Source organism: Cucurbita maxima, unplaced genomic scaffold (genome assembly GCF_002738345.1).
Source record: "Cucurbita maxima cultivar Rimu unplaced genomic scaffold, Cmax_1.0 Cma_Scf00006, whole genome shotgun sequence".
NCBI classification, from domain to species: Eukaryota; Viridiplantae; Streptophyta; class Magnoliopsida; order Cucurbitales; family Cucurbitaceae; genus Cucurbita; species Cucurbita maxima.
Genome location: NW_019272022.1, coordinates 6736344 through 6757034, shown reverse-complemented (window position 1 = coordinate 6757034; position 20691 = coordinate 6736344). Strand labels below are relative to the sequence as shown.

The following is a 20691-nucleotide window of genomic DNA, read 5'->3' as shown; positions in this document are numbered from 1 at the left end:
AAAATATTTAATAAGGATTGGTAATCTAATTTTAAAAATACTAAAAGCTATCCATTCTGAGACTTGTTTTGGAGTTGCTTGTGTTTAAAATTACAATGGGCAGTCGAATGCCAGCTTAAATGAAAATATTTATACCCCTCCCAGAAAAAAAAAAAAAAATGGTAAAGTTCTAAAAGAAGGTGTTGTAGGAGCAGAATCTGAAGGCTCCATAAGTGGCGGCGTATGCATTAAGAAGCTCGTTTTGGGCCGACCAGAAATCGGCTTTCAGGCCACTTCTCCTCATCGCTTTCAGTATCTTGTTCCGGTGAATGTAGCTGGTCACCGCCACCTTCTGGCTGTTCGCATCCACCTCCACCTTCTCCACACCTGAATCAAATGAAATGTCCAACACGGATTGAAAGCAAACATCAAGATTTGTGTGTCTGGATCATGCATCTAATCTAACCACCCACATTCCACTCTTTTTCACTACTTACCTTTCAATTTGTACAGACATTTCCTGAGCCTTTTCTCGTGGATTCCGACCATATCTACTTTGAACTCAACTGTCTGAGACCACAGCCGAAGAACAACGTTAGTCTCCTCTAAAAAAAGAAAAAAAAGAAAAAAAGAAAAAAAGACAAAAAGAAACAGAACAAGTTTGAAGTTGAATGGCACCTCCATGGAAGCCGTTTAGGTGCGAATGGATTGAAAGAAATGTTCGAAGTTGGAAGAGTGAAATGCAGAGGAGGAGGAGAGGGGGCTTAAATAGAGGGGGTTTGGAAGAAGAAAAGTGGGGCCTAGACGGAAGAGCGACCCCCGATTCAATCTAGTCTTTACTTTTTCCAAAGACAACAGAGCAGACAGAGAGGTGGAAGCAGAATACGAGGAAGCTGTAATGTGTGTCATGGGATTCCCACTCCAAGATTCAAGAATCCCCTGTTTTCAATATCTTGAAGCATTCAGAATGATTGGGTTTGACGAGTCCAACTTCCCTTTAGTTCCTTTTACCGAAATCCCCTCACTCACTCTTCTTCACTTTGTGAATCTCGAATTTTCAGACACCCAAATCTTCATTATTCTTCTCGAAGATCGCGTACGTTTCATCGGATTTCCAATCCCTTTTCCATGTTTTTCAAAACAGGGTCATGTGTAACACCCCTTTCAAACTTATAGCATCCAAATCACCTTGACCGCTACATAACCGTCTACCCACCAGCCTCCCACTACTCCTAGTGGCACCAACCAAAGCTTTAATTTATCACGCCACTCTTTCACTTCTTCTCATTCTCCGTCGCCCAACTTCAGTTTACATATTAAAAGAATTTTAAATAAAGTTGGTTATAATTAAATCAAAATAATAAGAGACTTAAGAGCGCAGTAATTAGGTCTATTTGGCGCTCAAACTGCTTCCATACCCCCAAAATTCACCTATTCCCCTTTCAAACTCATCGTAATTGCTGCGACCGCCCTTTTCACGGATGCTTTTCGTTTCTGTTCGCTTTTTCTTCCACCTTGACGATTATTCAACGGACCAACTCCTTACCATCAGAAAAGCCACCCTCACGGTCACGATGATGGACTCTGCCGTGGACGCAGCCGTAATGTTTCGAGTCTTCGGCTTTTCAGTTCCTTCTGCTTCCCCCTGCTGCCCATCGGCAAGTGGACCTATCATCGCGGGAGTGCAAGGTTCTCGATACTTGATGGTGATTCTTATGGTGGCTGCAGTTCCAGGTGCGTATGACGACTTATACAACTATGCCTGAAATTGCGATGTTCTTGCGTATTTCTCGACAATTTCACAACATCTTCATCTCTTTGATATTCATGGCTTAGAAAGTCTTAGAAATCAAAGTGTAGAGTAGTTAAAAATGATGGAGGAGTTTAACATATTTCTACCAAATCAAGGAACGAATAACTGTAATGGACTACGAATCTGACTATGTTTACTAGAGTTACTCAACTAATTCCCTTCATCACAAGTACTAAAGCTGATTGGATTATTTCCCTGCTGGCAAGCCTTACATTCAACCAATCGTATATGATCTAAGCCTTACAGTATCAAACAGAGGTTCATGTTTCATCGTTTTTCTCTCACAGTATCATTGTCAATACATATGCTTCAGAATTATATGTCTCTGTGGGAGACAGAAGAAAACAAAGAAATAAAAGTCAAAGCCATATATTTGGAATATAATGTAGGAAACAAGACATAGTTACTTTCTTCACTTATTTTTAGTAGGATAGGAAGCCATTTTATTGATTCCACAGAGCCCTGCAGGCTTCCCAGTGTTCCTCTTCATTCTTATAAATCCCTTCTCTCCCCATTTGGGTCCCCACGAGTTCTTCACAATGATGTAGTCCACTCCCTTTGATGATCCATATCCAACGGCTGCGACTCCATGATCAAGCTCTGTTCCACAGGGTCCGTCGAAAATGCCCTGCACAAAGTTGTAATGTTATTATGCACTAGAGCCAAATAGTAGATGCAGCAATATCCATAACAGTTCCAAATTTTGCTTACCCCGCTGTAGAATTGGAAATCTCTTCCTGAAGCTTCTATGGCCACGCTGAGTGGCTGGTGTGCCAATGCCTTTATGAGGCTGGCTTCATTGTTCTCTGGTACGTCCTTATAGCCAGAGATTGTCACTACCTCCAGTTCCCCCTGCAGGGAAGAAATTTGAACATTTCTGAGCTTTTTTGGATATGGTTTTATACATCTGGTCCAATGTAATGCCCAAAAATGGGCTCCGGGGTTCAGTGGGTAGTTTTACCTTTTTGTTCTCGCAAGTGCTTTCTTCCTCGAGATAAGGGTAGTCTTCTTCCTTGTGAAGTCCACCACTAGAGACAATAAAAGAGAATGCGTAGTCCATGAGGCCCCCATGGCACCCATTGTTATAAGGTCTATCGCAATCAACTAGTTCCTGCTCTGATAACGAGGTCAAATTTCCAGCAACAATCTTATTTATCCCCTCAACTGCAGCAACAGTGGAAAATGCCCAGCAGCTACCTATGTAATTTCAAAGCCCATTCAAATTACTGCTGAATATTGGTTTCTTCTTTATTAGATAAAGTTAGATATAGGAACGCAAAATGGGAGTTGACATATTACTTACCACATGAACCTTGGTTCTTGACACGAGTCACAGCTCCTTTCTTTCTCCAATCCACCGACTTGGGCAAATCTACAATATCCTTGTAGGTGAACTCTTCTGGGGATTGCCTTGTTCGAGACGACTCAACTTTCAGGCCAAGATACATCTTTTGGAACTCTTGGTGGGTTAAATCAGCAAACTCATTAAGTCCAAGCCAATAACTACTCACTTTCTTGTTTGTTTCATCAATGTGCTTCAAGTTGTCTTTGAACACCTCAAATCTATTCCACTTTTCTTCGATGGTCTCATAAATCTTGCCGTGCTTTGATATCCATTCTTCAAAGAGCTCAATAAGTTTATCCATGGAAGTTAAGTCTTCTGCTGAGTAACCCACGATTGAAAAGTCCTTCCCACAACTTGCTACGACAAAAACGCACACGCATAGCGCTAGAAGCAGTGACTTAGGCAGAGCCATTGCTAGCTCTCTAGGTTTGGAATTCGCAAATATTTTTTATTGGAGGAAGACAAAGAAAGGGTTGGATGGAAACGAAGAGATATAGGGAACCATTTATACAAGGAGGGTTGAATGAATGTGCTTGTGTGTAGCTTACAAAATGTTGCTTACAAGCAAAGGTGATATAATATATATTTGTATATAGGAACATTGATACCCAGACTTTAAGACTGGTTTGTGTGTATTAACTGACTTTGAATCTACGCTTTCTGTCATTCTCATTCATGTAATTCCTGAATGACTTGAAAACTTAGTTCCACTTCACACCAGAGGAAGAATTTTTATTTATTTTTAATTATTATTGAGGTATTAAGTAGATCCAATCCACTTATAAGGAGGAGCTCAGCAACGAGTCTAAGTTGTGTTGCTTTATAGGTGCAATTTGCCCCCCTCAGTATTTTTATACTACACATGTATTCTTGTTTCGAAAAATATATAATGTAAATTGATTTATTATTATAAATGTTGGATGTTATACATTATAAATGAAGAATTGGAAACAATGACCTAAAAGGTATATGTTTTATGGTTCATCTTAGTATTTATATTCTTAGTAGATGGGATAAATTTCTTAGTTTTAATTTGGAATTGAGCAGGACCAAGAAGATTTTGCATTATTTTATTTTTTAGTTTTGCAATAGATTTTTATTGGGTTTGTGTGTTTAATTATTTCAAACATAATATAGGCAAAAATTGATTGATGGCTTTTTTACTCTGGTTCTTTGAGGAAATTATTATATATATAACTACTAATCTTCATTTTTTTCCGCAAAATTTGGTAGCACTGTTGTTATTGCTCTCAAGTAAAATAGCTAACACGACATGAATGATTAATATTATAGTTTTTTCTGTGGGATGCGATTATAGATATTTTTACATTTTTTTTACTAAGCCAGATGGAACCTTTTAAGCTACATAGATAGAATTTTTAGTAAATGGACAAAAAGTTATGATTTTTTTCGTATAGAATCGTACAATAAGTTATTAGACATCCAGTTGTTGTAGTAACGTAAAAATGCATAATGTATGTGAATGTCACGGAAGAAACAAAGAGGAGTGAAAAGAATCCAGTATGGACACAGGCGGTGGGCTGTAGCGTTGGGGTGAAAGCCCAAAGGGTAAGGAAGTGAAAGTGGGAGTGTGTAAGGGTAAACGGGAAAGGAATTGAAGAGCTTGGAAAATGAATGGGAATGTGAAGACAGCAAAGCAAGACGAAGTGATGAGTAAATAAGAGACAATTGTTGTTTAATAATTGCACTTCTTTTTCACACATCACTCACTCAGTCTCACACATATCTGTTCTGTTCTGTTCTGTTCTGTTCTGCTCTGCTCCGCCCCGCCCCGCCCCGCCCCGCCCCGCTCTCTCCCCAATTATTTCTCCACTCTCTCCCCTCCCCCTTCCGTTTCCTTTTTACCTTGCTGGTGGTCCCCCTCCTCCCTCCTCCCCCCCCCCCCCCCCNCCCCCCCCCCCCCCTTCTGCTCCCATTTGTACGGGCTTTCCTTTTCTTTCTTTTTCCCCTTATAAGAGATGGTGCAAATTACCTAGTCTGCCCCTACTTCTTTGAGCTGTAAGCATTGGTGTTGTTAATTAACAAACACGGAATGGGTCGAAGAACGCCAAATGGCCTTGCCTTCTCGTTTTCTGTTTTCAATTCATTAATGAGAATTGAGAATTTCTAATATATATATATTATTTTCTGTATAACATTTGAACACAAACCCCAATCATTCCTTATGAGATTATTGCTGAGTGGTCCCTGTATTATCCAAAAGTTTCACTTTTCTTCTGCTTCGTTGCCTTGCAGCTCCACTCGTCGAGCCACCCAACCTCCTCCTTGCTCTTTACTAGTACTTAGTGGTTACTCCTTCGCCTTGTTTGTGTGTGTGTATGTATATATATATTACCTTTTTACACTCGGTTTTGAATCAAACACGAGAAATCGACGAATTTGAGGTCCCACGCAACCTGTTGCCTTTATACACATTGACTTGTCTTTTCATTTGCATCCTCCCAATATAACAAAAAACAAGCCTTCCTTGGCACGTGCGTGGGTGTAATTGCATGCATTCATTCCTCTTCCAGTTACAAAAAAGAAAAAGATAATAAGAATGATATTATCTTTGTGAACACATTAATAAGCAGCAGCCCTTGCATTGAATGGGAGTGTGCAATGTCTTAAATTCTCATGGCCCCCGCACTGACTTTTTCGACCACAGTTTTTGTTTGACAATGCCACACATCAACGTCTCCTTTTCCTATTCGTCTCACGAAGACCATTGATTAGGGAAAAAAAAAAAATCCTTAAAACGCCAAGCAGAAGAGGTGTGGTTTGGCTTACGTGTGGGTGAGGAACAGTGAAGAGTTCCCATTCCAGCTCAAAGTAATTTAAAGAAAACGAGAGGAGGGCAGAGGGTGCCCAGATAGGCTTATGTAAACCTACCTATTTGGCTATTACAGTGCATCAGTAGATCTTTGGCGTTGCAGTTGTATTATCTTTTACTTCACTCAGTGGTTATAACTATTCTTGTGTTCATTAAATAAATTGTTGTTGTTGTTGTTATTATTATTATTATTATTATTATTATTATTATTTGGTGATGATACGTACACGTGCAACGCCGACTGATTTCATTGCATATACAGCCCACCAAAGCATTCAAATCATTTATTACAATCAAGAGCCCCACCCTAAGTTAGTAAGTTCTATTCCATTCGGCTCTCCCTTCTCTTCCTTCCTTCCTTCCTTCCTTCCTTCCTTCCTTCCATGCCCTCATTTTTCACTGTTGATAGTTTTATTGTCCAATGGGGTCTGCTTGCATTATTCACAATAATGTAGCATATGAATCCATAGACTACTAACTTTTGGAAGGCACGGGAAAGAATTAGTGGGATGATCTCACTATTTGTCTCCCTTTCCCTCATGTAGATTATCTCACTTTGACACTCAAAACAAACAAAACATACGCACGCATGAATCCCTGTATCACCCCAAGTTTTGCATTTAACATTCTCCAAGCGAACCGCCCCCNAACAAAAAAAAAAAAAAAAAAAAAAAAAAAAAAAAAAAAAAAAAAAAACATATTAATAAAAATATGATTTTGTTGGCGACCTAGTCCGGGAAGGGAAGGCCTTTTTCAGGTGCGTTTCTGTAGGCCCCCATGAAAGCGTTTTAAGAATCTCAAATCCTCATCTCCTCATATTTTTCTTTCACTTTACTTTGGTTTCAGCGCTTTATAATCATACCTATATAATTTACCCTTCCTTCATAATAATCACTCTCTCCTCCCAGTCTCTTTCCCTCAACTCTCTCTTTCTCTCTCTCTCTCTCTCTCTCTCTCTCTCTCTCTCTCTCTCTCTCTCTCTCTCTCTCTCTCTCTCTCTCTCTGGACATCTGCGGACAACCATGATGGCAATGGAGCAAATCTTATCCGAGCTAAATGGCGAAGAGTTAAACGAGCAGGGATTGCCCCCAGGGTTTCGGTTCCACCCTACTGATGAGGAACTTATCACATTTTACTTGGCTTCAAAGGTTTTCAAAGGCAGCTTCTGCGGGGTGGAGATTGCTGAGGTAGACCTCAATCGATGTGAACCATGGGAGCTTCCAGGTACGTACTACACTTATGTTTATGGTTCTCCTCACCTTAGTCACCCATGCAGCAGCAGCAGCAGCATTAATTATTAAGTAACTTCAAACATTCACCGTCAGTTTTTAAAAATTAGTGTCAAAATCTTCCTTCTTCCATCTCTATATCATACTTTTTTTGTTGCTGTGATCGTAGATTTACGGAATGCCGTTGCTTCCCATTTCTTCTCTAAGATAGGAACAGAAAATGTGGATTTTGTTTTGTTTTTTTTTGTTTTGTTTTTTTTTTTTCCTATTAATCATCACTTTTGTGACGTCCAAACTGAGGAGTTGAAGTTAAAGGGGATAAAAGCAACACACCCTTTTCAAGTTCATAAGTTGCATCTTTCTTGTGGCCATAACGCTAGAGGTAGGTTCATGTCAACTTCAATCTAATGCATCAGTGGGGTTGCAGCTACGATTATTTTTCCATTTAACAACGCTACAAAATCTCTCTCCCTGTAAAACTATCTCAACTGCCCACAAACTACTGCTAAGAGATGGAGAGAGAAGGGGTAGTTTAGTAATATGCATTGTTGTGTGTGTTGATCGTTTCAGATGTTGCAAAGATGGGCGAGAGAGAATGGTACTTCTACAGTTTGCGTGACCGGAAGTACCCAACAGGGCTAAGAACAAATAGGGCCACCGGAGCTGGTTACTGGAAAGCCACCGGAAAAGACAGGGAAGTTTACAGTGCATCCAATGGATCCCTACTTGGGATGAAGAAGACGCTGGTGTTCTACAGAGGCAGAGCCCCGCGTGGAGAGAAAACCAAGTGGGTCATGCATGAGTACCGCTTAGACGGCGATTTCTCTTACCGCCATGCCTGCAAGGTAATGCCAATAATGAACTCTCCCCCGCCACCGCACGTGCATTCTCGCACCGTGCAAATCAAGCTATATTAACCTGCAATGCTTAACCCTATTCTTTTGTCCTCTTCCGGGTTGACTTATTTTATATATTCCATAAAAGTACTACCTCGTTCCAATGCTACACTGTTCTTCTTCTATTATTTACTTTGGGGGTAAGTTTTGATGTGATGCGATTGATTTAACTACTGCTGAGTTTTATCTCTTGTAATGGCGCAACGTGCTGTAGCCCTTACTTTTCTTTTCATTCTTCTTTTGATTATTTATTTTTTATTTATTATTTTTTTTTTTTTTTGTGTCGGTTGCAGGAAGAATGGGTTATTTGCAGAATATTTCACAAGAATGGGGAGAAGAAAAATCCAATGTTCCCGTGTCACGCTTATCTCCTGGAGTCTGCTGCTGCTGCTTTATCATCGTCCACTACTTCCAACTCCTTGCCTCCGTTGCTCGAGACGACTCCAACAACACTAATAGAGTGTCAATCTCAAGCCGCAATGCAGGCTTTCCAAAACCCTTTTCAGATTCATCAGCCTCCTGAAAACGACCTGAAGAGCTTCGTAAGCTCAGTCGTGTCCCAATCCAACCTACTTTCCTCGAACGAGCAGCCCCCTTATTCACACAAACCACCACCCCCTACCCCATTCAACACCATCTCCATAACCAGCAATAACATAAACCCCATTGCTAATGCCAACAGCAACAACACGTATACTCCGTCCGCATCATCATCATCATCATCACTGCTGCCATCGATTCTCTTCAACTCTCTCCTCTCACATCAAGATTCCACAGCACTACTAAAGCAGCAGCAGCAGCAACAACAGTGTGATGTCTTTAAACAGTTCAAAGCGGAGGCCAGCTTTACAACCCATTTCGAGCCCGCTGAGGCCAACTCAGACTTCATGGATATGATGAAGATGCAGCCAAACCCCCCCTCTTACCATCAACATCCCTTGTCTTTTGAAATGGAATGCAGTTCACCACTAGCCGCGGCTGCTGAGGTGTCTGTTCATGACATATCAACTTCAATCGCCTTCACCAAGGCCGCCTATCAGACAATGTTAGATCCTCACATCAACGTCGTCCATGCCCATGGAGAATCTTGGCCTTTAGATGCTTAACATCTTTTTTCGTATTTTTTAACTTTTCGCTTACTTTTTTAGTACTCGAGTACGTGGTTGTAAACTAGTATGCGTCTGTAGCGTAGCGTCCAATCTGCGTGTCTGCATGTACCAAATATCTCTTTAAAATCCATGCTTTCCCTTCTCTAAAACCCATTATCCACCTCTCTACGTAAGCCTTAAGACGCGTCTTGTATTTATAGAAGTATTCCCAATTATGCTGGGATTGGGAATATAAACATAAATGGGCGCTCTAGTAAAGATCGAGAGTTAGGTGAGGGCAGGTTCAGCTTGACTTGACAACATTGATGGGATTGCAAGGTTCCTTCTAAGTATATTTTGACGTCACCTGCAATTTACTAGGTATTTGAAGTTTGAAGAGGGTGGCAATGGTACTGTGGTGGTTGCATGCATGCTCTTGCTGTGGGCTGTGGGCTGTGGGTGGGTTGGCTTAGGACCAAGGAGGGGCTTCTTCTGCCCTAGGCCAGCCCTCAGCCTCCTCATCTCAATAATAGCAATGAACAGGAGCAATAGGTGGTGGGAATAAATTTAAAGAGCATCATTTAGTAAAGAAAATAAAGCTGTGATGAATCTGAATCACGCGAGTGGCACAGAAAAGTAGCCCCTAAGAATTATTAGTATATATCAGAGAACAGACATATCTACTCCGCAGCAGGAATAATGACAAAATAAAACGAGTACGGCATGGGGCCATCAAAATCAGGTTTGGATTCTAAAATCTTGAATCAACTGTGAACCAAAGGACCCCAAATCCTTTGTTGTTTTGTCTCCAACCCATTCATAAAAAACAGAGTTATTCGGCCACAAGAATACCTGACACAGTTTGCAGTGTAGTGTAGTGTAGTCCCATTATCCTATGGTTGCCATGCCATCCCACCCCTCCCCTCCCCTCCCCTCAATCATTGCACACAAATTCCTTCCAATATTTCTGTTTAAATATATTTCCAAAACACAGGCTAAGGCCCCAAATTCATGCAGCGGCCCAATTCAGTTATATCCTTCCTCTGCTGGAGTCAGCAAAGACTTAATTACATAAACCACTCCCCCCCTTACCTGAACCTGTCGTTCTCATTTCGAGCTTCCTTCTACTTAAGGTCGCACCAAAGATTGGGCGACAGAGCTAATGTCATCTGCACTGCTTAAAATATGAGTAAATCTTCAAATTACTACTCTTCCAAAGGAATGCTATGAAATATCGATGCTAAGCAGAGGGGCATGAAGAGAATTGATGGCAGTCCCAACAAAAACATCTTGAAACTTTTAACTAAAGTATACGATCCGAGGGAAAAATCAAACACAAAACAACAGTGGTAATTTGACTTAAAAATCACTTGATAACACTGGTGGAAGGTGAGATTTGCCCTGGGATCCAGTAAAGGTCGAAAAACTGATTTCAAATTAACACTGGACAGGACCAAAGGGTTGGTAAATATACATTCTGCGTGAATGAATATATATGTTGGTGTGATCATGGGATATCCACATTTCCAACATTTTACAACTGTACCATTTTCATACAAGCATGAGATTTTGCAGGTATGTATGTATCCCATTCAATGTCCACTTCAGTCTCATGGTTCAGTCACCATTTCCATGGACATATAGCCCACAAAATTTCTTCAAATTTATCAAGGGCAAGAAGAGGGGGAAAAATAAGCAAAGGAAACATATACTTCCCATTTTGAGTATTCCTCAAGGAAACAATTCATTGTTCTTTCTCCGAAGACCAAGCCCCAAAAGTAAAACAAATGACTAATTATTGAGACATAATGACAGTAAGTCCATTACACACCATTATCAACAAAAGAGGAACACAAATCTGCCAATGCAAGCCTACATGATCAGACGGTCCTGTACCACAAGAAAACAGAAAATCAATTCCAATTCCAATTTTATCAAATGGAAGAAAATAAACCAGACAAAAGCTTCTAATGCTTACATAGCAATGAACGTGATTCTCAAACATGTTCAGCAAATTTAAGTGATAGTTTGAAACCCATACGTCAAGAAAAGAGGAATCAAGGAATTATCAAGCAGCAAAGGCTCTTTCTTTTCCTGAGTGTGCCGGGGGGTTATTATCGAAAATAAGCAACCTTACGTTCAAGAGGCAAATGAATGAGGAAACTAGGGAGATCAACTACTAATACGCCCATTAAATGACTGGTAATCTAGATGACGACACAATCAATTATGGTGATCCTATAAAAAGATGAACACCTTGTACGTTGGATCTAATAGAGCCTACATATTTCATCAAGTTCAAACTTAGTTTATTCTGCCTACTCAAATTCAAATTCAAATTAAAAAAAGAAAAGAATTATCAAGTTATGATTCGTGTCGAAGTTATGCGAGGCAGGATAATAAATGTAGTGAAAGTTCAAATACGTCTTAAGCAAACTCTCGAATACATATTCATCAATTAAAACATTATCAATTTTTTTATCGATGATTATCAGATGCACAAAGCATCAATTCTAATTGCAAACACATCGAGCATTTCCTCAATAGCAGATAACACGTTCGTTCACGTAAAACATCCCACAATCAGACCAAATCATCTATCAAAATTTTAGAAAGAGAACAGCATAACGAGGAAAATTATAAAACGCTAGCCCTAAGAGAAGGCAGATCGAGACGAACCGATAGGTGAAAGAATGGGAAAGAATCCTATTTGGAAGACTTATCGTCATTCTTGAAGTAAGCATAATCTGGAGGAGAGTAAACGAGAGCTGCGGCCATGGCTCCCGGAAGAACAACGTACTTGGCGAACACGGCGAGCTTCCTCACCAGCGGCTCTCCTTTCATCAACGTCATTTTTCTGCAGATTTCACCGAAAGGATCTTCAACACGAAGAGATCTACAAGTCCAGAGCGAAGTCGGTCCATTTACGCTATATACGCCTATTCCGCTCAAAAAATGGGCCTTTATACGGGCCTGCATGTGAAGCTGGAAAATGCTAGTAGGCCCATTCACACTCAACTTTGGGCCTGCAGTTTAAGCTGGAAAATGCTAGTAGGCCCATTCACACAACAATTTGGGCCCTGATTACAGGCCTGCATTCTAAGCTGGAAAATGCTAGTAGGCCCATTCACACAACAATTTGGGCCCTGATTACAGGCCTGCATTCTAAGCTGGAAAATGCTAGTAGGCCCATTCACACAACAATTTGGGCCCTGATTACAGGCCTGCATTCTAAGCTGGAAAATGCTAGTAGGCCCATTCACACAACAATTTGGGCCCTGATTACAGGCCTGCATTCTAAGCTGGAAAATGCTAGTAGGCCCATTCACACTCCAATTTTCAAAACTTTCACAATTCTTTTTCTCATTTTTCACTGGTAACCTATCGTGATATCAAAGTGATAAGGCTCTATCATATTGTACCATTTTAGACTATTTTTATTTTATTTATTGGTAAATGTCAATTAATGATAATTTGATAAATAATTTTATGCTCATTTGTAGACCATTTTATTTCATTTATGGGTAAAGTGTATCATCAATAGATAACTTTCAGGTTTATATTTGTGTGTATTGTTAATAGACCAATAATATGTGTATGATAGTTTTCTATTGTTGACAGAACATTTCTATATTTATTATTATAGCTTATTAATATGTCTATATGTTACACAAATCATATATGGATTATATGGTATATATATATATATATATATATTTTTTTTTTGTTATTAATATTAAAATATCCTCGGTTTACTATTTTTAGTTTTAGTTGGTTGATATATATATTAATAATATACCAAATAATAGTGAATTGAACTATGACCGGTAATTCATGTTTAGCCCTTTGACTAGGTATCTCACCCATTTGTGTGCATGTGATTTTATGCACGGCAAGAAAACTTGGTACTGTGAATATGTCGTAAATGTGAGTTATGAGTTTATAAGGAGAGAAATAGACAACTTTGTTACTCAAATTAATTCAGAATTGTGATTAAAAAAAAAAAGAAAAAGAAAAAGAATTCAACACATTGGATATGTTGTTAAAAAAATAGAGTCCCATATATCAGTGGATGAGGCCTTGTCTGGTGACGGCGTCAATGGAGGCTGGAGCCACCTCTGGGAAGCCGCTGCCGGACAAGGTGGGGGCATCGGTGCCGCCGCCCTGAATGGGCTTGGGCTCAATATGCCCCTCCACCCCATACCCCTTGTTTTTGTAGTCTTCCAAGTCCTTGTATTTCACGTACGGACTGCTCTCCAGGGGCAGCAGTTCTTCCACAGAACCCTTCTCTTCTTCGGTTTCCCGCCTCATTTGCTGCTGCGGCGGCTCATGCTCTTCCTTCTTCCACATTTTCTTCGCTCTCTCTCTCTTTCTCCTTCTCTTTCACCCTTTACTACTTATGCACCCTCTCATACCAATTACGTCCAATTCTTTCCAAAAATTCAGCTCTTTTTTTAACTCCTTTCTTTTTAACCACTTGACCCGCTCTCTCCCCCCCGTCTCATCCCACTCATAATTTTACATCTTCAATCATATAATTCTAATTCTAACCCCATTTCAAAACCTAAAATTTGTCAAAAAAAAAAAAAAAAAAATTAATAATAAAATAAGTATACGTATTATGATGGAATAGTGTTAAAATTATTGTAATTAGTTATAGCATTAATTATTTTACGACCACGGTTAGTTGTTATTTAATTGTGATCAGAGATAATATTGGTAAAAATTAAAGTGGCAGTTGAAGTTTGAAGATTAGCAATGATTGAGGCATGAGCGAGAAGAGAGTGGGCATTGNATGCAGAAGGGACCCGAAGATGGAAGAAGAAGCCGTGTGCGGTGCCTGTCCGTTTCTGTGTCTCTCAAGCTTCTGTGCCCAGAAAATTTTGCCTGGCTCTCCATGCTCCACCCGCCGCTTTCTCTCGCCTATCGTATCTCCCAATATCTCCACCTCTTACTCTCTCAACTTTCTTCATGCTCCCCGCTTTTTCTCTTATCTGCTTCTCTTCTTCCTCCTCCTCCTGCACTTTTGGCTCCAACCTCATCAATGGCCACTCATCACGACACGCCGGAAACAAGGGATTCCAATACCCACCTTCTCCAGGAGCTTGAGGCACTCAGCCAAACGCTCTACCAAACCCACACCTCCTCCACTACTCGAAGAACAGCCTCGCTTGTTCTTCCTCGGACCTCTCTTCCTTCTATTCCCTCTTCTGAAGATGTGAGGGCCATCCACACAATCAACAAGCCCCGGTCCCGGCGCATGTCTCTCTCGCCATGGCGTTCCCCCGCCAAGCTCGATGACGATCATTACTCCCAATCCCAACCAAACACGGTTTCTTCTAATCAGCCGGAGCTGAGGAAGTTGGATGAAGCCGCCCCCGAGAAGAAGGGGATTTGGAATTGGAAGCCTATTCGGGCTCTCGCCCACATCGGAATGCAGAAGATTAGTTGCTTGTTCTCTGTTGAAGTCGTCACCGTTCAGGGCCTTCCCGCCTCCATGAATGGGCTTCGACTTTCCGTTTGCGTGAGGAAGAAAGAGACCAAAGATGGAGCAGTCAACACAATGCCGTCTAGGGTTTCGCAAGGCGCTGCGGATTTTGAAGAGACACTGTTCCTCAAATCTCACGTTTATTGCACTTCTGGTAACGGAAAGCCTCTCAAATTCGAGCCTCGTCCGTTTTGGATTTACGCTTTCGCTGTAGATGCTCAAGAGCTTGATTTCGGGAGAAGTGCAGTGGATTTGAGTAAGCTGATTGAAGAATCCATGGAGAAGAGTAGCGAAGGAACGCGAGTTCGACAGTGGGATATAAGCTTCAATTTGGCGGGGAAAGCTAAAGGAGGAGAACTCGTCGTCAAATTAGGCTTCCAGATTATGGAGAAAGACGGAGGAGTTGGAATTTACAGTCAAGCTCAGTCGAAGGATTCCAAATCGGGAAAATCTTACGGGAGAAAGCAATCGAAGACCTCCTTCAGCGTTCCTAGTCCCAGATTAACTGCTCAAACCGAAGCGTGGACACCTTCGCAAACAAGAGCGACAACTGATCATACAGGAATGGATGATCTGAACTTGGATGAACCAGCACCGATTCCGTCAACTCCCCCGTCCATTCAGAAATCAGAAGAACCGAATATTGAAGATTTCGATCTCCCAGACTTTCAAGTTGTCGACAAAGGAGTTGAGATTCAGGACAAAGGGGAAGAAGTGGACAAAGAAGAATCTGAAAAATCCATGGAAGAAAAGTCGACTTCAAGTGAGGTAGTCAAGGAGGTTGTACACGATCAGGCTCATTTGAATCGATTATCGGAACTCGATTCCATTGCACAGCAAATAAAAGCTCTGGAATCAATGATGGGAGATGAAAATCTGGGCAAAAACGATGAAGAATCCGATTCGCAGAGGCTTGATGCCGATGAAGAAAACGTAACAAGGGAATTTCTGCAGATGCTCGAGGAAGAAGACGGGGATGGCTCATACAAAAAAGACAGCAAACTCGATTACCCTGAAAACCGTCGTTACCAACTTGAAGAAACAGAGGATTCCTCTGAAATTGAATCCAAATCGTACCTTTCAGACCTTGGAAAGGGGCTGGGCTGCGTTGTTCAAACCAGAGATGGAGGCTACTTAGCCGCCATGAATCCATTAAACACCCAAGTTTCAAGGAAGGACACTCCAAAACTAGCGATGCAGATATCGAAACCGTTCATTTTAGCCTCCACAGGGTCGCTGAGTGGATTCGAGTTGTTTCAGAGAATGACTTGCAGCGGGGTCGAGGAACTGAGCTCCAAAGTAATGGGATTGATTTCTACGGATGAACTGATGGGCAAAACAGCAGAACAAATAGCATTCGAAGGAATTGCTTCGGCAATAATTCAAGGGAGAAACAAAGAAGGAGCAAGTTCCACCGCTGCCCGCGCCATTGCTGCAGTAAAATCAATGGTGACCGCATTGAGTACGGGAAGGAAAGAGAGGATTTCGACAGGAATTTGGAACTTAAACGAAATCCCTCTAACCATCGAAGAGATTCTAGCCTTCTCTTTGCAAAAGCTCGAAGAAATGAGCGTGGAAGCCTTGAAAATCCAGGCCGAAATGGCGGAGGAAGAAGCCCCATTTGACGTCTCGTCTCTGAATGTGAAAATTGGAGGAAAGGATCAAAATCAAATACACCCCCTGGATTGTGCAGTTCCGTACGAAGACTGGATGAATAAATTCAACTTCACTAAATTTGCAAGCCAATTGGAAGATCCAGAATCCATCACACTGGCGGTGGTGGTGCAGTTAAGAGACCCACTAAGGCGATACGAAGCCGTGGGAGGTCCTGTGGTGGGTCTGATTCACGCCAAGGAAGAAGAAATGGAAGAAAAATCAAGCAAATACGAAGAGGAAAGAAGATTCAAGGTGACGAGCTTGCACGTGGGTGGGTTGAAGGTGAGGGGCGGAGGGAAGAGGAACGCGTGGGACAGCGAAAAGCAGAGGCTGACGGCGATGCAGTGGCTAGTGGCGCATGGGATTGGGAAGGCGGTGAAGAAGGGAAAGCATTTATCATCCAAGGGACCAGATTTACTTTGGAGCTTGTCGTCGAGGGTAATGGCGGACATGTGGCTCAAACCTATACGAAACCCGGATGTAAAGTTTGTGAACTAGAAGAAGAAGCCGTTTGAATTACGGTCAATAGCGGTCGCAGCGGAGTGAGTTCGGGTGTTCATATTTATTATCTTCTACAGTTAATAATAAGAGAGAATTAGGAGCAATTGCATAGTTCATTTTGTATTTAGTTACAGAATTCAAATAACAATCTTATGTGTTAATGTTAGCAGTTCAAGTCAATTTTCAGATTACAATCGAGAATGCAATAAGGCAGAGAATTGACCGATTATACCAATTCAACAAAAGTACATATTTTTGAAAGTTCTGCCTCAAAACACAGAAATACATTCACTACTGATGGCCTACGGAAACAAGTCTGCACGCATTGATACTATACAGTAAGCGCCTCAACAACTAACTTCATGCGTTCTGCAGATGCAAAAAACCAATGGCAAAAAGATAGTCCTATTTACAGCAAGCCTGCATTTTAAATACACAAATTCTAAATTTAGAGGAACCTGATTGATTGTTGGGATGGTAAAATGATTATCTTTATGAACACAGGAGAAAAAACCCTGACCTCAGGATTTCTGTGCTTCATCAGATGTTGATTGAACACCACCGATAGAACTTGGATGAGGTCCCGAGTTTGGAGGCTTGGACTCCCCGGCTTGGTGATCAGAAAAACTCCGTTCGTCTTGTTCATCTGTCTTGGATTTTGATTTAAAAGGCCTCTCAAACTCCTTGGCACTTCCAGGATCTATAAATAAATTATTCAGTTTCTGTTCCTGCGAAAAACGTAAATATAAATATTAAAGGGTGACTCTTAAATACAATTTAGTGGACAGGCATCATCACTTGAATAATTAATTTCATATTAATCTCGATCTAACCCAAGGCCCAGGTAACGGGAAATGAGAATAAATAATAATCATTTATCGTACAAACTGATGTTTTTTAAGATGGGAGGGAAGAGGAACAACTTGATGATGTAGTGCGCCAAATGAACAATAAAAAATTTAATGAAGATTAAAACGTCCACTACACATCACAAGCGTTTAGATGTAAACTTCCTACGAGTAATTACCTGAATTTGAGGCTCTTTTCTGCATAACCATTAAATCTCGCCCCAAAACCAAACTCCCCACCCCATTTCTCCCTCTAAATCAATAAATAAATAAATAAATAAGAGCTTTTCCATTTTCTCAAGGATCCCTACAACTCTTTTTCTAGCTTCCTTTCTTAATAAGTTTATTTATTATAAATACCATAATTAAATACCAAGAACTGCATGCGAATAATTCATCCAACAGATGCTGAGTTCTGTCCTTCTGTCGCTAGTATATCCCTAAATATGTATAATAAATACTCAGAACTAGAATGTATCAAAAGGACACCGTTAGCTGGCATCCGCAAAGGGAACATTTATAAAACTTAACCCAATGATATGTAATTCTTGAAGGTTATAATTCAAATCATCAAGGAATACAATCCGTTCTCACATATAGGCAAAACCAGAAAGTTCATCTTTCAGTGATATTTGTGATTGCAGAAGAATTAAATTCATTTCATTGAAGAAAGGAAATCACGAAGGGTGAGAAAAGCCTCAAATTTAGACGAGGAAGATGCATTTAAAAAGCACTCCAAGTTGGCACAAAAAGAGTTTGATCAATAATTGCAAAGGAGGTGCATATAACTTTCACCACCTAAGAGTGAGTAACAAAAGTGGGAGAATCCAAAAGCGGGAGAATCTCAGAAGAGGCAAGAGAATCTACCTTTATCCTAATAAAGCTCTTCTATTTTTATCTAACCAAGTGGTCCTAAAAAGACTCAAATAATTGAATCAATTGAATCTTCTCCTTCTTGAAGCCGATGGGGTGTCCACCGAATGTGAAAGGGATTAAACTTGGAAGAAATAGATGAAATGCTTTTAATATCTTTAGAAAGGCCATCGGGCGCCGATTAAAAGAGAGGATAAATTGGTAAAATTCAAAAAAGAGGCAGAAGATAGAAAAGGACTTGGCATTCGTCATTAGTTTTGTTATGCAAAACACCAACCAGGGGAGAGAGCCGTCTTAAGTTGTCTACTTGAATATTGCTTCATTTTAGTTCCCCATTAACACGCAGCAATTGATACATGTGAATTTAGTAACTAAAGGAATGAACATGAAGACACCACAGAAACCAGTACAAAGTATCAGAGATTCAGAGGTACTCACATTCTGGAGTGCTTCCAGCTTTCTCTGCAGAGCCTCATGCTCAGCTTGAATACGGAAAGGAACACCATGCTTTTGGTACACGTTGTTCTGGGCTAAGTCTTCGTCAATATCACTAGCTGTTGTTGCGAAAGGATGGTTTGCAGGAATCCACCTAACTGAATCCGGGTCAACATCAGGAGGAATTGAATCTCCTTCCTTAAGAAACATGGTTGGCCTCTTCCACTGATATGCCCGGGACCTCCGTTTCTGATGAATACTTTGTTCCTCCTTGGTAAGTGTAACTGGGGCCAACCGATAAACCTTTCCGCACATTTCAACAGACGAATTGCTTTTGTCAACCTTCACCAATGGGTTGTTAAAGGGATCGTTGTATTTTAAAGGCTTGGAACTGGAAGAAAAGATGATTATAGAGAAAACTATAAGAATATAATGGAAACAAGTAATACATAACATAACATGACATTTTAGCAAGTCGAAAGGACAAAGCATTCAAAGATTTAATTCATACATGCCTCTTCTGTCAGATCTTAGCTGACCACGCCTGACAAGATCAGCCACTGATCCAGAGTGACTGTTCCTGGACTTCCCCATGAAATACACTCTTGCAACTATTGCTAAACAAGCAGTTACAATGAAAAACCCAATTGCAAGCCGATTTCGAGTACATTTGTTCATCTGGAACATAATGTGATAGGAGAGTAAGATATAGCAAGGTAACTCCAAAACAAAATATATGATTTGCGCAAAGAGTACGTTCACAAAGGTTTCGAGTTTAAAGAAAAAGGCACAATACATTGTTGCAAATTACATTTAATTCTTTGCGTTCAAAACTTGCATATGCTTATATCCAGTCCACTGATATTCCATCCCAAACCATTTTCTCAAAACCATTCATGATGCAACGCAGGTTCCTATCACGTAGTACTCATGGACTCAAGGTCCATGATAATTTAGGAGACAGTTCTCCTTTCATTTGCGGTAAAGAGGTGTAAATTGTGTGTATAGCAGTTGAAGAGAATTGTTACAAACGCCTTTCTCGAGAGGACAAAAAAATAATAATAAAAAACTCCTAATCGATCAAAAACAAAATGTATTACCACGAAAACGCCCAGAGGCGAGGAACTAGTCATCTCCTTCATTTTCCCGATGAAATCTTTGGAAGCCACAGCAACAGTACCACTCTTGACAACAATTTCATCATCTTCGACATTTCGGCCGGAATCAGTGCTCCCGGAACCCCAACTCGCTCTAATCAGAGACTTGCGATCCATTCCATGCCGATTCCAATTCAAATGCTCATACCTAATGCCAGTGCATTTATAACCAATTCCGAGTTCGAATATACCGGACAGTGCAGGAGGTTTTCGAGCCCATACGGATGGCTGCACATACGATCTAAAAAGTTAATAAACATGGAAGAGAACATTTCCCGACGAAATTAAGAGAAACATGATTAAAACTAAGGAAGAAAGACAACCGGAAGGCGAGTACCTGGAAAGAATGAGAATGTAGCTGAAGAGTCCAATTGGAAGCCATTACATGTGCAGGAAGAAAACATAGTGAAAGAAAGCCAACGGGAAATTAGAATTTTGGAGACGGGAACGTGCAAAGAGGCGCCATAGCAAATGAACGAGCCGCGGGAGGATAGGGTTTCCAAGAATACCTATGCTTTTGGAACCAAATGGAATTCAAAGATATTGATAA

The 20691-nt window shown here is 40.7% G+C and overlaps 5 protein-coding genes and 1 long non-coding RNA gene across 7 annotated transcripts; 2 read left to right on the top strand and 4 right to left on the bottom strand.

The window, feature by feature from the left end:
- Positions 1-19: 19 nt before the first annotated feature.
- Positions 20-1596, bottom strand: LOC111480911 (heavy metal-associated isoprenylated plant protein 30-like). The gene is made up of 3 exons (XM_023126144.1): positions 658-1596; positions 477-549; positions 20-366 (listed from the first exon to the last, which is right to left on the bottom strand). Exons 1-3 carry the CDS (start codon positions 661-663, stop codon positions 170-172), a joined length of 276 nt encoding a protein of 91 aa, XP_022981912.1. The 5' UTR covers positions 664-1596; the 3' UTR covers positions 20-169.
- Positions 1560-9383, top strand: LOC111480908 (protein CUP-SHAPED COTYLEDON 3-like). 2 transcript variants are annotated; one of them, XM_023126142.1, is made up of 3 exons: positions 1560-1713; positions 7770-8044; positions 8389-9383. In XM_023126142.1, exons 1-3 carry the CDS (start codon positions 1584-1586, stop codon positions 9199-9201), a joined length of 1218 nt encoding a protein of 405 aa, XP_022981910.1. In that variant the 5' UTR covers positions 1560-1583; the 3' UTR covers positions 9202-9383. The 2 variants fall into 2 exon arrangements, with proteins under 2 accessions (XP_022981910.1, XP_022981909.1); XM_023126141.1 differs by lacking the exon at positions 1560-1713 and adding an exon at positions 6653-7194.
- On the bottom strand, positions 2041-3593 carry LOC111480909 (cysteine protease XCP2). The gene is made up of 4 exons (XM_023126143.1): positions 3096-3593; positions 2754-2989; positions 2504-2644; positions 2041-2420 (listed from the first exon to the last, which is right to left on the bottom strand). The coding sequence occupies exons 1-4, from the start codon at positions 3547-3549 to the stop codon at positions 2205-2207; spliced, it is 1047 nt and encodes a 348-aa protein (XP_022981911.1). The 5' UTR covers positions 3550-3593; the 3' UTR covers positions 2041-2204.
- Positions 9384-10875: 1492 nt separating the features above from the next.
- LOC111480912 lies at positions 10876-12100 on the bottom strand. Its single transcript, XR_002717948.1, has 2 exons — positions 11863-12100; positions 10876-11073 (listed from the first exon to the last, which is right to left on the bottom strand). It is a non-coding gene; the product is annotated as an uncharacterized LOC111480912 (long non-coding RNA).
- Positions 12101-13988: 1888 nt separating this feature from the next.
- LOC111480479 (protein PLASTID MOVEMENT IMPAIRED 1-like) lies at positions 13989-17016 on the top strand. Its single transcript, XM_023125542.1, has one exon. It carries the CDS (start codon positions 14081-14083, stop codon positions 16823-16825), a length of 2745 nt encoding a protein of 914 aa, XP_022981310.1. The 5' UTR covers positions 13989-14080; the 3' UTR covers positions 16826-17016.
- Positions 17017-17029: 13 nt separating this feature from the next.
- LOC111480480 (protein MULTIPLE CHLOROPLAST DIVISION SITE 1) lies at positions 17030-20653 on the bottom strand. The gene is made up of 6 exons (XM_023125543.1): positions 20479-20653; positions 20085-20369; positions 19496-19662; positions 18988-19375; positions 17349-17556; positions 17030-17248 (listed from the first exon to the last, which is right to left on the bottom strand). Exons 1-5 carry the CDS (start codon positions 20521-20523, stop codon positions 17350-17352), a joined length of 1092 nt encoding a protein of 363 aa, XP_022981311.1. The 5' UTR covers positions 20524-20653; the 3' UTR covers positions 17030-17248; position 17349.
- Positions 20654-20691: the final 38 nt, after the last annotated feature.

Bases quoted from the DNA above. Each gene is read 5' to 3' on its own strand.
- LOC111480479 (XM_023125542.1), top strand. From the start codon at position 14,081: ATGCTCCACCCGCCGCTTTCTCTCGCCTATCGTATCTCCCAATATCTC.
- LOC111480480 (XM_023125543.1), bottom strand. From the start codon at position 20,523: ATGGCTTCCAATTGGACTCTTCAGCTACATTCTCATTCTTTCCAG. The intron at 19,663-20,084 runs GTAATACATTTT...ATTATGTTCCAG, and splicing joins CGCCTCTGGGCGTTTTCGTG to ATGAACAAATGTACTCGAAA. The intron at 17,557-18,987 runs GTGAGTACCTCT...CGTTTTTCGCAG, and splicing joins AGCTGGAAGCACTCCAGAAT to GAACAGAAACTGAATAATTT.
- LOC111480911 (XM_023126144.1), bottom strand. The intron at 367-476 runs GTAAGTAGTGAA...CATTTGATTCAG, and splicing joins ATGTCTGTACAAATTGAAAG to GTGTGGAGAAGGTGGAGGTG.
- LOC111480909 (XM_023126143.1), bottom strand. From the start codon at position 3,549: ATGGCTCTGCCTAAGTCACTGCTTCTAGCGCTATGCGTGTGCGTTTTT. The intron at 2,645-2,753 runs GTAAAACTACCC...TCTTCCCTGCAG, and splicing joins GCACTTGCGAGAACAAAAAG to GGGGAACTGGAGGTAGTGAC. The intron at 2,421-2,503 runs GTAAGCAAAATT...AACTTTGTGCAG, and splicing joins ATTTCCAATTCTACAGCGGG to GGCATTTTCGACGGACCCTG.
- LOC111480908 (XM_023126141.1), top strand. From the start codon at position 6,993: ATGATGGCAATGGAGCAAATCTTATCCGAGCTAAATGGCGAAGAGTTA. The intron at 7,195-7,769 runs GTACGTACTACA...TGATCGTTTCAG, and splicing joins TGAACCATGGGAGCTTCCAG to ATGTTGCAAAGATGGGCGAG. The intron at 8,045-8,388 runs GTAATGCCAATA...TGTCGGTTGCAG, and splicing joins CTTACCGCCATGCCTGCAAG to GAAGAATGGGTTATTTGCAG.